At 37.7% G+C, this 17,001-nt stretch overlaps 1 protein-coding gene across 1 annotated transcript in view; it reads left to right on the top strand.

Moving 5' to 3' along the window:
* The first annotated feature begins 511 nt into the window (after positions 1-511).
* The window catches only part of pask (PAS domain containing serine/threonine kinase), a 94,317-nt gene continuing 77,827 nt past the window's right edge, over positions 512-17,001 (top strand). The window contains exons 1-3 of the mRNA XM_039761778.1: positions 512-532; positions 1,444-1,658; positions 9,328-9,542. Of these exons, the coding sequence (XP_039617712.1) occupies positions 1,469-1,658; positions 9,328-9,542 (405 nt within the window). The 5' untranslated portion in view covers positions 512-532; positions 1,444-1,468. The remainder of the gene's footprint in view (positions 533-1,443; positions 1,659-9,327; positions 9,543-17,001) is intronic.

Below are 17,001 nucleotides of genomic sequence, written 5' to 3'. Positions count from 1 at the left end.
AAAAAAGCCAATTACATTTAACTTTCAGGTAAAGTTCAGCCATAGAAGTAATTTGGCACAAGCTGACTTAACAGAGAATGATGGTCAAATATACGACAGCCCTGCCACACAAGTCTCCATAGGAACCACTCGTAACACAGACAAGTTTTTGGTCTCACGCCCGCCCTTTTACATCTGCATTGGTCGAGGAAGCCATTTATTCCCGCCCTCTATTTTTTTTACCTTTGTGATTGGCTAAAATGCTACATACTCCACTTCCTTTGCCAATCGTTTTCTTCTCGCGGGAATCTACTTTTCCTTAACCGTTTGAATTAAAAAAAGGACAAGAAAGAAGTACGTCGAGAAAAATTTGCCTTCTGAATTTTAATTCAGGTTTCGCTTGATAGAATTTGTGAGTTGTGAAACGGCATGTATTAGTGAGGCGGAGTTTTGTTGGCCTCACAGAAAACCAATCACGGTGTGGTCATATGGTAAGATGAAATGTTGTTTTTTAACTGATCTTAAAAAATAAGACGCATCCTGTGCCAAAAAGGTATTCTGTTATGTGTGGTCTCGGCTTCTAAGCAAAGTATAGTAATGAAGATTAGATCAAACAGGTTTAACGTTTGAATAGTCAAGCATAATGTGTCTATTTGTTAAAATAAAAGTGCGATTTGCTATTGTTACGTTATAGTTTCAGGTCAGTATGTGAATACACCAAACTGTGTTTACGTTTCCAGCAAATACCTTGCATGGGTGAGGTGTCTGTTAATATCCTTGCATTACAGTAGACATTCTCGTCGACTTTTATTTTTATCGTGTTTTATTTTTTTAAGTTATGCTCTATTTTTTGTACACTGAGATCTTAAGTAGCATCATTTTATAGTTTCATTTTGTGGTTATCCTGTCGAGAAATTTTAAAGTACATTTTTGGTAGTAGTTATTGCAGCTGTCATTACAGTTATATAAATCTGGGAAATGTGCATTCTTAGCTGTGCTGAATTGTGATTCACATTTGAATAGTATAGTTTACCTAGATTAGTTTTACTAGTTTTAACTTCGTTCTTTGCTTATCAGGAAAGATGTTTTTCATAAATGCCTAACAGTATACGGTAAAATTCTCTGTTGCTCATAATTCAGATTCACCAATTAGTCAAGATCGCACAAGTCTAGTGATCGGCTCAAGCTCAGATTTAAAAGTTTCAAAAATAATATTACATATCAGATTTTACAAGGTATTAATAGATATTACAAGGTTAATTTTTCAGTAACCAAACATATTTAACACGTAGCATACAGTTTATTTTAGTTAGATTAATGAGAGTTTTTTAACCTTAATTTTCCTGCATGTGTTGAAATAGGTGATGGTTCACCCAGGCAGATTTTACTTGTATACATTTTGTGCAGTACTGCATATGTGAAATAAAACTATATATAAATATATATTTTTTTTATTATTTATAGTTGCAGTGTAGAATCCTCATTTTTAATGGCTGTGAAAACTATGGCATCTCCAAGTTTGGATAAACTTGGTTCATCTTTAAAGGACAGTCCTGTGTGTGGTGCAGCAACATTTCAACTTGACAATTCTTTGAATCTTAGCAAGTCTTTTCCTCGTGTCAGCAAGCCTTCATATCGCAGGGCTCCAGAGTTCTGTTTGGGTCACAGTACTCTTACAGGTAAATATTTCTTTAGGGTGGTAGATGTGAAAGTACTTTTTTTCTTTTTTTATTATTGGGATTTTTTTCTTTTCTAAAAACATCCCGCGGGGAAACCTCCAAAAATGCTTTTGAGATTATCTCCTGGAAAAAATAAGTTTGGCATAGTATTAAATCACAAGGTGTTAAGAGTGCAGTGAGTATTAAAGCAGTAGACAAAATAAAGATTTCTTACTGTTATTATGTTTATTGCAGGTGTAATGATACACACAAATGTCACAATACAATATGCAGTTTTGGGTTTATTATGTGATTTTTCTTTTCTTTTTTTTAAATGTCATTGTTTTAATTAAAACAGAAGCCATTGTGTTCCCTAACAGAAGATGAGTACAACAATAATTCTCTTAGCTGGTTACTTACTATTATTATTTTGCCAGCCTAAACAGGCTATGTTTGCTTAAAAATCATTTTCAAACAGCTCAAGTAATTTAAGGTAATAGTGGCAAAGTGGTGACATGTGAAATATACGAGGGGTAGCAGCAATTGGTGTTTTTTTTTTTTTTTTTTTAAACAGAAAAAAACTAATACTTCAAAATAAAAGAATCCTGGTTGGAAATATGACAAGCGAGTGGCTTTCAGATTTTAGTAAAGTTAGTTTTACTAGATACAAAATTTATAGTTGTGCTGTATGCTGTAATATTCAGAAATGTCTGCAGCAAATACAATGACAATCTTAATGCATTATGTGACCTTTATTAAGCAACTAACAAAATACCCGCGCTTCGCAGCGGCGAAGTACTGCCTTAAAATTTTTATTAAGAGGAAAATGAAACCTTTTTAAACTGAGGGAAAATATACCAATAATTATTTGTTAAGGATCTGTTTGTATACCACATTGTCATTTTGGTCCTCCGGTTGTAATATGACCAAGCTGTGCGCTGAGCTTACTCTTGAGCACGCAACATACAGTTGGCCATGTGAACAGTAATCTTGTTTCAAATCTCACAGCTTGGATTGCTGCTGTCATAATCGGTTTGAGTTTCATGGTTTGTTTCAATTACGAGAGTATTTGCAGGACTTGTGTTGAAGTGACATTCGGTATCTGTCAAGCATTGTAAGCATACAACCGGTTTCATCGATAACTTCACATCCAGCTTTTGAGAGTTTCGACATTCATAAACATCAAAGTGTCCACTACTGAAATCGTCACCTGTCAGTCTAAGATGTTTAAGAGGCATTGGCGGTTGTCCAAAGGTGTAAAATATTTGGCCATTTCAGTACACTTGAAAGCGACAACCAAAAAATTCAGCGGCAGCCATCAACTCACATGCAGAACCATAGGTGAAGGGCTTAAGCATTTCACTGTTATAGTGCTCCATTGTAGTATAATTATCTCCTGTACCATCATCAGTTCACACCTTGAACCTGTCCCAGTCATTCAATACATAAGACACAATGTTCCTCCGGATATCAAGAGTGAGCCTGACATGGCCGTGCAATATGTAACAAAGAGAATGGAAAAGGAGTTGCCATCTCCGGGCATGGAAACCAGTCGGTAAGTGAGATTTCTTTGATCGATGGTGATCACCTCGATAGACATGTTAATAGGGGTATGGTTGGAATGATAAAGGAAATGGGTACCTGAACAATGTAAAGTAAGTCTAAAATACCTACACCATAACCATAATCGTAATAAACGAACAATAAAACAGCGGAGAAGCCGTGGATTAAATAAAAAGGCTGTAGTTATCAGCAGGGAGACATGAATCCCGTGGAGAAGCAAGGAATGGAATGTAGAGACCAGAGTGACGGACGGCCCTATATAGGCAGGCAGCCAACAATGTGGGAGGCGTTGGGATGGGGGACCCAATGCTGCCTCACACGGTGACCGAGCTGCAGGCTATGGACGTATATATGTACGTAGGATTCAGTTGGCGCTGGGAACCCGCATACCAAATTTCTTGAAGATGGGCCCATAAGTAACAAAGACCGTTGGAAAGTTCAATATGGCGGCCGACAGTGGCGTCATACCACTGAAATAAGTACGTACATTGGTTTCAGTTAGCGCAAGGAAGTCGCCTACCAAATTTGTGAAGATGGGTCCATAAATAAGAAAGTTCAACATGGCGGACGTTGTCGACCGTTACGTATAGAATTTCGAAATGAAACCTTAACTTTTGTAAGTAAGCTGTAAGGAATGAGCCTGCCAAATTTCATCCTTCTACCTACACGGGAAGTGGGAGAATTAGTGATGAGTCAGTCAGTGAGTGAGTGAGTGAGTGAGGGCTTTGCCTTTTATTAGTGTATGTATGTGTGTGTGTATATGTATATGTGTGTGTGATATATATATATATATATATATATATAATATACACACACACACAGTGAACCCTCGTTTATCAGGGTTAATGCGTTCCAGACTCTACCGTGATAAATGAATTTTCGCCAAGTAAGATTCTTTATTTGTAAATCGAATATTTTCGCAGTTAGAGTATAGAAAACCTGTTTACGACCTTCTAAATACGTTTTTTAACATTATTAGAGCCCTATAAACATGAAATAACACCCTTTAGTCACCATTACACTCGTATTACCCAATATATTAGACAAAATAAGAGAAAATAAAACATATTAGACATTACAAATATCATATTATTTTTAGGCTCACCCGCCTTTTAAGGTGACCGACTTTTATCCTCAATTTGTGTGCGCTCCATGTGTACATCAGGCATGTAAGTGTAGGGAATGAGAACATCAAAGTGCCCATTCATAACATCTCCCGAAAACGTACGTTTTATTTATCCCCTCGAGTGCCTGTCCAAAGTCATACAATGTCAGCCCGAATCTGTACCGCTAAAGATGGAGTTTCATGCACTAAATAAGCTATAGATGAGATTAAGCAAGCACCATCTCTCCTGATATTTACTACGCGGTGAGGTACTTGTACTCCATCAACATTAATTATTTCCAGAGACATAATTTTGTCTATTTTTCCAGCGCATCGCGCACAAAAGCAAGGGAACGATGGGAGCACCAGAACTCTGCTCACATCGAGTCGCTTCATACTGCAAGCCACAAGTAGTAAGTCTGTGATAAGCGGAATACCGCTATGCTTTGCACTCACGGGGCGGTAGGACAATCTTACCGCTTTTATATAGTAGATTATTGTACTGTACATTTAATTATATATATACACACACACACACACACAGTTCTTACACACAACCACTAACCTATGTAGGCACGACCTCAGTAGGAGAGTCTTCAGGTGGTGCAGCATCTTCAGCAGGTGCGTCGTTGTCTTCTTCCGCTGGAGGAGTACTAAGAGTAGGCAGTAGGTGTCTGGGTGCGCGGCTGAAGAACATCTTAATAGGCAGTTGCTGGCGCTGTCTTTTCATATGCGTGAGGAGGCTTTTGTAGGGTATTGCCATAATCATAAATCATATCCAAGAGTTTCACCTTCTCCTGGATAGTAAGCATCTTCCTCCGGCGCTTAGTTTTATTGTCACAAGGCTTAGAAAAAGCAGCACATTTAGGAGCCATATATATATATATATATATATAAACTGCTCAAAAAAATTAAAGGAACACTCTGAAAACACATCAGATCTCAATGGGAAAAAGAAATCCTCCTGGATATCATACTGATAGACTGGGTAATGTGTTAGGAACGAAAGGATGCCACATCGTTTGATGAAAATGATCAACCTACAGAGCCCTGAATTCAAAGACGCCCCAAAAATCAGAGTGAAAAAATTATGTGGCAGGCTAGTCCATTTTGCCAAAATTTAATTGCATCAACTCAAAATTGTGCAGCACTTTGTATGGCCCCTGTGTTCTTGTATACATGCCTGACAACATCGGTGCATGCTTCTAATGAGATGACAGATGGTGTTGTGGGGGATCTCCTCCCAGATTTGGACCAGGGCATCACTGAGCTCCTGGACAGTCTGAGGTGCAACCTGGTGGCATTGGATGGACCAAAACATATTGTCCCAGAGGTGTTCTATTGGATTTAGGTCAGGAAAGTGTGGTGGCCAGTCAATGGTATCAATTCCTTCATCCTCCAGGAACTGCCTGCATACTCTAACCACATGAGGCCAGGAATTGTCGTGCACCAGGAGCCACTGTACCAGCATAGGGTCTGACAGTGGGTCCAAGGATTTCATCCTGATACCTAATGGCAGCCAAGGTGCCTTTGTCAAGCCTGTAGCGGTCTGTGTGACCCTCCATGGATATGCCTCCCCAGACAATCATTAACCCACCACCAAACTGCTCATGCTGAATGATGTTACAGGCAGCATAATGTTCTCCATGGCTTCTCCAGACCCTTTCACTTCTGTCATGTGCTCAGGGTGAACCTGCTCTCATCTGTAAAAAGCACAGGGCACCAGTGGTGCATCTGCCAATTCTGGTATTCTATGGCGAATGCCAATCGAGCTGCATGCTGCTGGGCAGTGAGCTCAGGGCCCATTAGAGGACATGGGGCCCTTGGGTCACCCTCATGATGTCTTTCTGGTTGTTTGGTCAGAGACATTCACACCAGTGGCCTGCTGGAGGTCATTTTGTAGGGCTCTGGCAGTGCTCATCCTGTTCCTCCTTGCCCAAAGGAGCAGATACTGGTCCTGCTGATGGGTTATGGACCTTTTATGGCCCTCTCCAGCTCTTCCTAGAGTAACTGCTTGTCTCCTAGAATCTCCTCCATGCCCTTGAGACTGTGCAGGGAGACACAGCAAACCTTCTGGCAATGACACGTATTTATGTGCCATCCTGGAGAAGTTGGACTACCTGTGCAACCTCTGTAGGGTTCAGGTATCGCCTCATGCTACCAGTAGTGACACTGACTGTAGCCAAATGCAAAACTAGTGAAGAAACGGTCAGAAAAGATGAGGAGGGAAAAATGTCAGTGGCCTCCACCTGTTAAACCATTCCTATTTTGGGGGTCATCTCATTGTTGCCCCTCTAGTGCATCTGTTGTTAATTTCATTAACACCACAGCAGCTGAAACTGATTAACAAGCCCCTTTGCTACTTAACTGACCAGATTAATATCCCATAAGTTTCATTGACTTTATGCAATACTCTGATTAAAAAGCGTTCCTTTAATTCTTTTGAGCAGTATATATATATATACACACTGTATATATAATAATATTATGGAATCTGAACCAGCACTACATGTGCTCTATAAAGTATTTTACTAGTGTCATGCCATTGTAAACTAGTTTGCTGTAGCAAAAAAATTCTCTTTGTAATGTTTCTTTACAATTTTGTAATTTTCACATTATTGTTATTCAAGTCTATGTCAGTATGGTAGCAGTATAAGAAGGAAAAATATTTATTCAAAGTATGGTTGGTTTTTCATTTATTTGTATATGGTAATCAAACTTGATTGTCAGGTGGAAAATAAGATTTGTTGTTTTGTTGTTTAAACATTTTGGTTGTTAAAAACAAATAGGCTTCTGCCCATGAGGTATCTTTGATCTTCAGGTTAAAGGTTATTTCACATTATGCCACAATTTAACAATAAAATAGCATTCGTGACTTTGACATTGGAAAGACATGAACTCTGTAATAAACCAAAATTTTGTCAAAATGCATTCTGTTAATTCTTAATTTCTGTAATAACCTTCAACCCAGTGGTGAAGTATTTTGGTTCCTTTGGCATGCTTTGACAATGCATTGCTGCATCAGGTCCTAGACAGAATTTCATTATTGAAGCAACAAATGATTCTGCTTCTAATCAGGGTATTTCTAAGGGAGAAAAAAAATAGAACCATATAGCCATGATATTAAGCTGAAGTGCAGCTCTTTTATGGATCAGCACAATCTGAAATACTTGATATTTTTTTCTTAGAGCTATGTCTGCGTGTAGGTTTTGAAATGGCATGATTAGATTTCAGACTTGAATCTTATCTCAATTTTGTAGCAAGGCTTAAAATGAGCAGTTCACACTTAAAAACTAACAATCGTCACAGAGTTGAAGCAGATCTGCAGTTAGAAGTAAACCAAACAGTCTGCATTGCTGTTAGAATCTAATTAGGAATGTTTTGTTGTAGTTGTTGTTAGGAAAGGTGAAGTATCAGTCAGCTTTTAAGTCTGTAGGAGTGATTACTTCTTTGACATGGGTACATTAGGTGTCGCATTGATGTTTCTTTCTGTTAAGTATTGAAATGATGTTTAATTTGTTCACTTGGACCGTTTTGTCCAATATGAGGCTTTACCAGATAATCTAAACCATCTATAAATACATTTTCTAACCCTGCTAATCCAGACTAGGTTTGTGTTGCAGCTAGAGCCTATCCCAGCAATCCTCAGGTACAGGCACCAGCCCATTACCGCAGAAAAACTAATAGCATTCATTTTTAAAAATAAGCATTTTTGCAACATACTGGGGTAACCATTCTTTATTCCACTATACACTCATTTGTGAGCAGGCGAGTCTGTATTTCTGATTTAGTGTCAATCAATAAACACACAATAACACTTAAAAGTGACGCAGTATTTAACTAGTTTAGAAAAATAGGTGCACATGTTTTCCGCTACAGTAGTTCTGCATAAGTAGATGTAAAGTGAAAGTAAAATGCAAGTCAGCTTAATAATGTGCCTGGAGTGTATGCTGGCATCAGACAGCATAGGGGACAAAGAAGTCAACTATAGGGCATACTGACTCGTGTTTCAACTGCAGAAGAATTTAGATAGGAGATATCTTTGGGAAAACTGAACAAAAACCCAGGTAATTTGAGGTAGCAGTGCAGTTTGTTGTGCTACTGTACGGCCCATTGTTGTTTGGGTGTACGTGTGTGCTTGTGTGGTGCGTTTTTTTTTTTTTTTAACTTAAGTGCTGTCTCATTAGGTCTGTTCTGTTCAGTTACAGAAGTTTCTGAATTATGAAAGGAAAACAGAAAAATGAAAGAAAAGCTGTTTTGCCTAGTTGACCAAACTTCTTTTGGTTTGTTGTTTTATAGAGCCTGTGGCATATAATATGTACTGTTGTAAATTTAAAATGTATTTTATTACATAGATATATCCCATAAGGACCTTTCAATTCAAAATATATTTGTTTTGTCAAGCCTTCATCAGTACATAAGGTTAAATGAGAACATTCTGTATTATTTATAACTTGTGTTATAAATGTGTTATTTAACTAAACGGACAAAATTTCTAACTAAAATATCTAGTTAATATCTAAACATAATCGGAGGGGTGTCTAAGCCAGGACTAATTTATATAAGTAGATAGGCATATAGAATTGATATTCACAAATATTATTACATGCATAAAATTATTTATTAGGGAACATGCTGAAGTCAAAATATTGCCTATAAATTGCATATTTGATTTAGTTGATCAATCAGTCAATCTTTCCTTTCTCTTGGAATATAGTATTGTCTTGTCAGAGCATTCAGCTGTTCTGCTCCCAAGCTGTGGAACTCACTACCTATTGAGCTTAGAAATATTTCAAATGTAAACTTAAAACTCATCTATTTAAAATGGCTTTTTCTTTATGATTACAGTGGCTTTGTTTTGGTTTTAATTTTTATATTTTCTGATGTTTTAAGTTTTGTTTATCATGTGGTTTTTTATTTATTGTTTGTTCAGTTTCCTTGTGTGCTTAGAAAGGCGCCTTGTAGAAATAAAATGTATTATAATATTTTCATTTTAATTTTAATTTTTTTATATATATAAAGGAAACGGCTTGAATTCATACTGCTTCAGTTCAGGAGCAACTTGGAACCTTCACTTATCTGACCTACGCAGCTCTTCACCTGTTTCTGATTTTTGTAATGCTTCCACAAATTCTCTCCTTAAACACCTATCTTGGGGCATCCCCATTCAAACATCATTGCCTTCAAATCGTAATCCCAATCAGGCAATTCTCACTGTTGACACCAAGACTACAGAGGTAAGTACTTCTGGCAATGTTTATAACCTGTTATGCATGATACGTATAAAGTATACATGTAGATAGCAAAGTAACTGTGACTTTACACAGCCTGACTTATGTCAGTTGCATTGATTTATGTGTTATTGATGTTTCCCTTTGCAAATTTTAAAATCATTGTTAGAGAATATAGGAATGTTTCATCTGAATTGAGGAAAGAGAGATGCTATGTATTTAAAATTTAATCTAATATTCTCTAACCACCTTGATCTAATTTGGGGTTTTGAGTGGGCTAGAGCACAAGTGGGCTCAGTGCAGAAAAAGTCCCTGGACAGGGCACCAGTTTGTAATTGCATATTCATTCAAACATGTGAAAATGCACAGACATTATACAGACAATGATTAGGGGTGGGATTTGAATCCAGGACACAAAATTCATAATAAAGCAGTACTCCGCAGTATACCACTCCATGTTTAATGTTCAATGATAAAATAAACCATGGTCATTCAAACAACATGGTTGAGTAAAATCTGATGCTAATAATTGTTGCATGGTGTCTTCCGATTGCTACAGTGGCTTGTATGATAATCAAAATATTATATCTGCTTACATAAGCTTGCAACAAAATATATAGCTATCTCTTTTTCTTTTTATAGAGAGTATTAAAATACACTGCTCACAAAAATTAAGGGGAACACTTAAATCACATATCCGGTCTCAATGAGCAAAATATTGTGGAAAATCTTTATTGACTAATACTGTCAAATTTGTTGAGAACAAAATGATGTAAAAACGTTTAATGGAAACCAAAATCACACTGAAAATCATAGTCAAAAATTGAAATCACAGGCTGATCTAACTTGTGTGAATTTCATCAGTGCAACTCATAATGTGACTCAGTAGTGTGTATAGCCCCCATGTGTCTGTGTACACTCCTGACAATGTCTGTGTGTGCTCCTGATGAGAAATCGGATGGTGTTCTGTAGGATCACCTCCCAGACCAGAATCCGTGAGCTTCTAGACAGTTTGTGGTGCATTGGATGCACCAAAACGTAACATCCCAGAGGTTATTAATTGGATTCAAGTCTGGGAACATGAGTGTCAATCAATGGCATTAATGTCTTTGTCATCCAGGAACTGCCTAAACTCTCTGGCAATTCATTGTCCTGCACTAAGAAGGAAACCAGAGCCCACTGCACCAGAGTGTAGTCTGGCAATGGCTTTGAGGATTTCATTCTGGTACCTAACAGCAGTCAGGGTGCCTAGCACGTGGAGACTTGTGTGAATCTCCAAAGTTATGCCTCCACAGACCATCACTGACCCACTGCCAAACTGGTCATGCTGGATGTTGTTGCAAGCTGCATAAAGTTCACCACAGCATCTCCAAACTCTTTCACGTCTGTCAAATGTGCTAACTGTGAACCTGCTGTGAAGATGGGAAAAAAAAGCCTGCTGTGGAAAAAAAAACCTGCTGTGAAGAGGAGGCCATGGCCGAGCTGCCAGTTGTATTCTGTGGCTAATGCCAATCAAGCTGCATGGTGATGGGCTGTGAGCACAGGTCCCACTAGAGTATTTGGGCCCTCATGCTACCCTCAAAGAATCTGTTTCTGACAGTTTGGTCAGAAACATGCACACAGCTGGAGGTAATTTTGCAGGGCTCTGGCAGTACTCCTTCCATTCCTCCTCATACAAAGGAGTAGATACTGGTCCTGCTGCTGGGTTGATTCCCTTTAACGGCACTGTCCTTGTGTAATGGTCTGTCTCCTGGTATCTCTTCCATGCTCTTGAAACTGTGGTAGGAGACACAACAAACCTTCTTGCAACAGCACGTGTAGATGTGCCGTCCTGGAGGAGCTTGACTACCTTGTGCCACCTGAACTGACTGCAGGTACTGCCTCATGGAACTGGTAGTGACTAGGACACTAGCAAAATGCAAAACTGGAGAAGATTCAGTCAAGAGATGGCTATTACCACCTACAAGACCATTGCCTTTTTGGGCATTGTCTTTCTGTTGGCTGTCCAGTGCACTTTCATTTGCACTAAAGCAGGTGAAGTTGATTCGTAATCACTTATGCTTCCTGTCTTGACAGATTGATATCCCTGAAACTTAAGATTTGGATGATTAAGTGTTCCCTTAATTTTTTTCAAGCAGTATACATTATCAGATAAAAGAAAAGAATATTATATTATTATTTAGCAGAAGTTAACTAAGAGAAGTACATAGAAGAACTGTGCCTTGAGTGGAAGAAGTTGCCTCTGTATTCTATACATAGATGGTAGATATCTATCTTCATACACAAGCAGAATTGTTATTTTTGTTATCTTTCAACATTTATAGTATTAATTAACAGGTAGGTACATGGTGGTGTCATTTACCTTCCACTTTATTAATCAAGTTGAATACAAAAATGAATTTAATATTTAATAATAGCAGTAGTTATCTTTATTGTATTCCTACACAACCTGCTCAGTTAATAACCTTTGTAGCTGGGAGTTGAAATGAAATGACTGCATGAAAGAATTACCCAGTCAGTTTAAACTCACAATCCTAGGCCCACTCAGGAGCTAACCTCTTAGACACAAAAAATGTAGAAAGATTTACTGCATGTTTATATTTCACAACCATATTTCCTTGCAGGTAACAGAAAAGATAATTATTGTGTACTACCAAATAACATACGATTTCTTGCCTGGTTTAATCTTAAGGGTTTACAGTACCTCTCACAAAGACATAATCAAGAAATGTTCTTTTTGAAAAAAGTTTTTATATCAGTTAGCTTAACTCTGTTCTCAACAAACTCTGTATATACAGTCTGCATTGCTTATTTAGCCCTTTTATTTATATTTTTTAATACCATCCCACTTTAGCATTCTTGATTATTGTTATATTAAATATTTTTTACTTTTGTCTCTTCATTATACTTTAATAGTGTCTAATTTTTTTGTTTGTACAGGTTAGTTCAGCCTTTGTGGATGTTTTCTAGAACTCAACCTTGAATTGTACTATGTTAAGCACATGGACACCTTAATTTAATTTTATTTGTAGGGATCATATATACTGTTTTGACCACTGTTTCCCAAATAGAGAAAGATTTTAAACCTCTGCAAATGTTGTTGTAGCTCTGGTCAAGAGGAGTACAAAATACTAGTTCACTGTCAGTGTTTGTGAGAGATAAACAACTAAGTTATAATTTAAGAATTGTATTCTCACAACTCCAGGTTTAATAAGTACAGTGAATGAAAATGGTTTAGATTCTGAATTGTCAATCACTTAGTTAAAAATTAACTGTCTTTATATTCTCAACATTGCCTTTCCTATCAGAACAATTTAGGTGAGATGGTCACACCCCATTAACCCCATGAAATTCATCAATCAAATTAATCAGATTTCTCCAAAATACTCATAATCACTATGAGTTTTGAAGATCCCTAATGAACTGCTGTCTGCCACGCTACTTCAACTTACAGCTTGCCAATTTATAATTTGGAAAAAGTTTAGTAAGCTATGTTATTTGAAATATATCTATAATATTATTGATATGTTCCTATTTGTAAACTGTTTTAGTATACACTCAATAATAATTGTAGTGTTTTGGAATTCTTTATTTTGATGTAATCTTCTACTGTATAGAAGCAAACAAATCCAGTCTGATTTCAAGTAAGGATGACATGATAAGCTTTATAGTTATATAATTAAGCTTTGCAAAACTTCACAGAGTATCTACAGACTAAATGTTGATTTGAGATCTTTAGAGTAATCATATGTCCACAAAATTTGTATAGCCGTTGTCTTCTTTCTACAAAGGTCTAACCAATCACTACATCAGCAAATTGACAACACTAGTGTTTATTTTATGATTTTGTTCTTTAACACTAGAATTACCAGAGCCTACGAAAAAACTCGTAATTCCGTCCCACCTTAAACTGCTTCTTAAATCCCTTCACACCTCTCCAGCGCCCTTTGTCTTCTAAATGTGCTGATAAAGAGAAGCCGGCTATTCCATCCCCCCACCAATTTAGAACGTGCACGAACTTCTCTCAGCTCATGCCTTGATTGAGTATCTGGGAGTGAAGTGGAGTTTTAGAGCGGAAATAATAGATCGTTGTTTGGAACACACGCATTTCATGTCTGTTCCGTTTCTACAGTAATCTGTGTAAACACATTGTTAAAACAGAAACTTTTTTATATTCTAGTAGTAGATGACAAAATGTAGGCATAAACTATATAATGTATGAAGCCTGAAGTCCAAATAGCAAAGAAACATTTTCACAAGAATAACACAATTGCACTTTTATTCAAACATATAACTGCAGAAACAAAAAGCCGCCTTAACATGCGACATTAACACCTGTTTACTGTAACAGACTCCGTGGCTCAATAGACTCAGCCCCCGCTTGGGAATCAAGAGGTCGTGGGTTCGATCCTGCGCCCCTCCGTTTTGAGAAGTAAACTGCTCGTCTTACTGTTTTACAATAAAAGCATACATTTGATTTCAGTCTGTAACAGCCGGTGCAGTTTATGATCCTTGTAAAGGTTAGCTTTTTTTTTTATTCACTTTTCACTCTCTCAGTCGCGTTCAGAATCAATCCATACAACCCCATCTAACACGGCTGTTTTCACTAAACCCCGGTTCTGACACACAAGCGCTGGCGAAGCTGCCTTCTTCGTATCTCACCGTCACTTGCTTTTCGTCTTATTGAGTGTTCCTGCCAGTCCCGCATGTTGCTGTATGCTTTTTCTTTTGTACTACAGGACATGCAGAGGAAAGAATGGTAAAGACCAGTAACTTCGGCTATATGCAATCATCAGACACTCCCCATCTGCCCGTGTCGTTCAAGCACAGGAACATATATTAGTGTAAAAGTATAACAAAAGTGCACTTTTATTCAAGTGCACTTTTTCCATTGCCTTTTCCTGTAAGAAGCAGTGTACACACTTCTCTCTATCCAGCATACAGCAACATGCGGGGACTGGCAGGAACACTCAATAAAACTGAATAAAAAGAAAATCAAGTGACGGTGAGATACGAAGAAGGCAGCTTCGCCAGCGTCTGTGTGTCAGAACTGGGTGGGGGGGCGTTAGTATGCATCGTGGTACAACGCAGAGCTATAGCGCGTCTGTATTCTGTTTCTTTTGTACTCGAGGGCACGCAGAGGAGAGAATAGTAAAGAGCAGTAAGTTCGGCGCTATATGCAATCATCAGACACTCCCCATCTGCCCGTTGTTTTGTTATACTTTTCAATACTTTTTATACTGCTCAAACTGGCATGCTCAAAAAATACACGTGTAATGCCACGAAAAGTGCACGCAGACACTTCATTTCTCAAACAAAACAAGTGCACTTTTATTCAAAACTACCTGTATAACCGAAGAAAAAAGAAAGCAAGTTACAGTAGGCGATTGATACGACACCTTGCATGGTGCAATGCTAAGAAGTGCAGATTTTCATTCCGTGCTATATGAAATCATCACATTCAAATATTAACAGTTCCACACACCCAAGGACCGTCCTTCCTACATTTACGACACGTGTACTTGCCGTGTACACACCTCTCTGTGCTTATGGTTTCTATTACACTGAATGAGCACCTGACACTGTACTTTCTTCCCTGGGGGAAGGTCCCGCATCAGAGAATTTCCAGTTCTTGCATAAATTCACACCCGATCTGACGCTGTTAGTTTTCAAATAATATTGCATTAGTGCGATTATATTTTCACATATATTGTCTCTTTCTTTCAGGTGTGTAATAGAAACCACAGCATAGAGAGAAGTGTGTACATTGCTTCTTACAGGAAAAGCGATGGAAAAAGTGCACTTTTGTTATACTTTTACACTAATATATGTTCCTGTGCTTGAACGACACGGGCAGATGGGGAGTGTCTGATGATTGCATATAGCGCCGAAGTTACTGGTCTTTACCATTCTTTCCTCTGCATGTCCTGTAGTACAAAAGAAAAAGCATACAGCAACATGCGGGGACTGGCAGGAACACTCAATAAGACGAAAAGCAAGTGACGGTGAGATACGAAGAAGGCAGATTAGCCAGCGTTTGTGTGTCAGAACCGGGGGTTTAGTGAAAACAGCCGTGTCAGATGGGGTTGTATGGATTGATTCTGAACGCGACTGAGAGAGTGAAAAGTGAATAAAAAAAAAAAAGCTAACCTTTACAAGGATCATAAACTGCACTGGCTGTTACAGACTGAAATCAAATGTATGCTTTTATTGTAAAACAGTAAGACAAGAGCAGTTTACTTCTCAAAACGGAGGGGCAGGATCGAACCCACGACCTCTTGATTCCCAGCGGGGCTGAGTCTATTGAGCCACGGAGTCAGTTACAGTAAACTGCTGTCAATGTCGCATGTTAAGGCGGCTTTTGTTTCTGCAGTTATATGTTTGAATAAAAGTGCAATTGTGTTATTCTTGTGAAAATGTTTCTTTGCTATTTGGACTTCAGGCTTCATACATTATATAGTTTATGCCTACATTTTGTCATCTACTACTAGAATATAAAAAAAGTTTCTGTTTTAACAATGTGTTGACACAGATTACTGTAGAAACGGAACAGACATGAAATGCGTGTGTTCCAAACAGCGATCTATTATTTCCGCTCTAAAACTCCACTTCACTCCCAGATACTCAATCAAGGCATGAGTTGAGAGAAGTTCGTGCGTTCTAAATTGGTGGGGGATGGAATAGCCGGCTTCTCTTTATCAGCACATTTAGAAGACAAAGGGCGCTGGAGGAGAGGTGTGAAGGGATTTAAGAAGCAGTTTAAGGTGGGACGGAATTACGAGTTTTTTCGTAGGCTCTGGTAATTCTAGTGTTAAGTATTGTTGGATAATTTTGCTGATTTTCTAAAATTACATAATTACCTATGAAATAGTGAAAAGAAAAAGAATACATTTAATTTATATAGCATCTTACCGGTAGTTTTTAGGTCATTTGAGATATGACTGTGTCATGCTGCTAAATTTACATAGTTCATTTGTAGTGCGTAGTAGTCTAAAGTCTTCATTTGCTCTTGTCCTGGATTTCATAATTGTTTGTTTCATTCTGGTATGCTGTGACTATTAAAACATTTCAATCATTTATGCCTCATAGTAATTTAGAATTTAATTTGCTTCCACAGACATCCAGTGTAGCTAGGTTGATTTTATTTTGTATTTCATACAGATACTCTATCATAACAGTACTTTAAAAATAATTACAGTTAATAAAACCCTAAGAGGAGTAATTTATGGCATACAGATGGGACATTTCAAATCACTGGTAATTCTGATTCCTGTTCTGCAAAAGTTCATTTATTCATTAAGATATTGCTCAGTTGCCGTGATCACATAACATAAAGAAATAGCCTTTCCTTCCCTTTTTATATTTTACAAAGATATTAATTAGGATGAATACTGTAAGAATAATGAAGAAGGGAGTTAATGTGCCAAAAATCATTATTCTATTGACCATATTATTAGATAACCCC

This window comes from Polypterus senegalus, chromosome 1 (assembly GCF_016835505.1).
Source record: "Polypterus senegalus isolate Bchr_013 chromosome 1, ASM1683550v1, whole genome shotgun sequence".
Classification (NCBI taxonomy): domain Eukaryota; kingdom Metazoa; phylum Chordata; class Cladistia; order Polypteriformes; family Polypteridae; genus Polypterus; species Polypterus senegalus.
The sequence above is the reverse complement of the archived record's forward strand: the minus strand, read 5'-3'. Positions and strand labels throughout refer to the sequence as shown.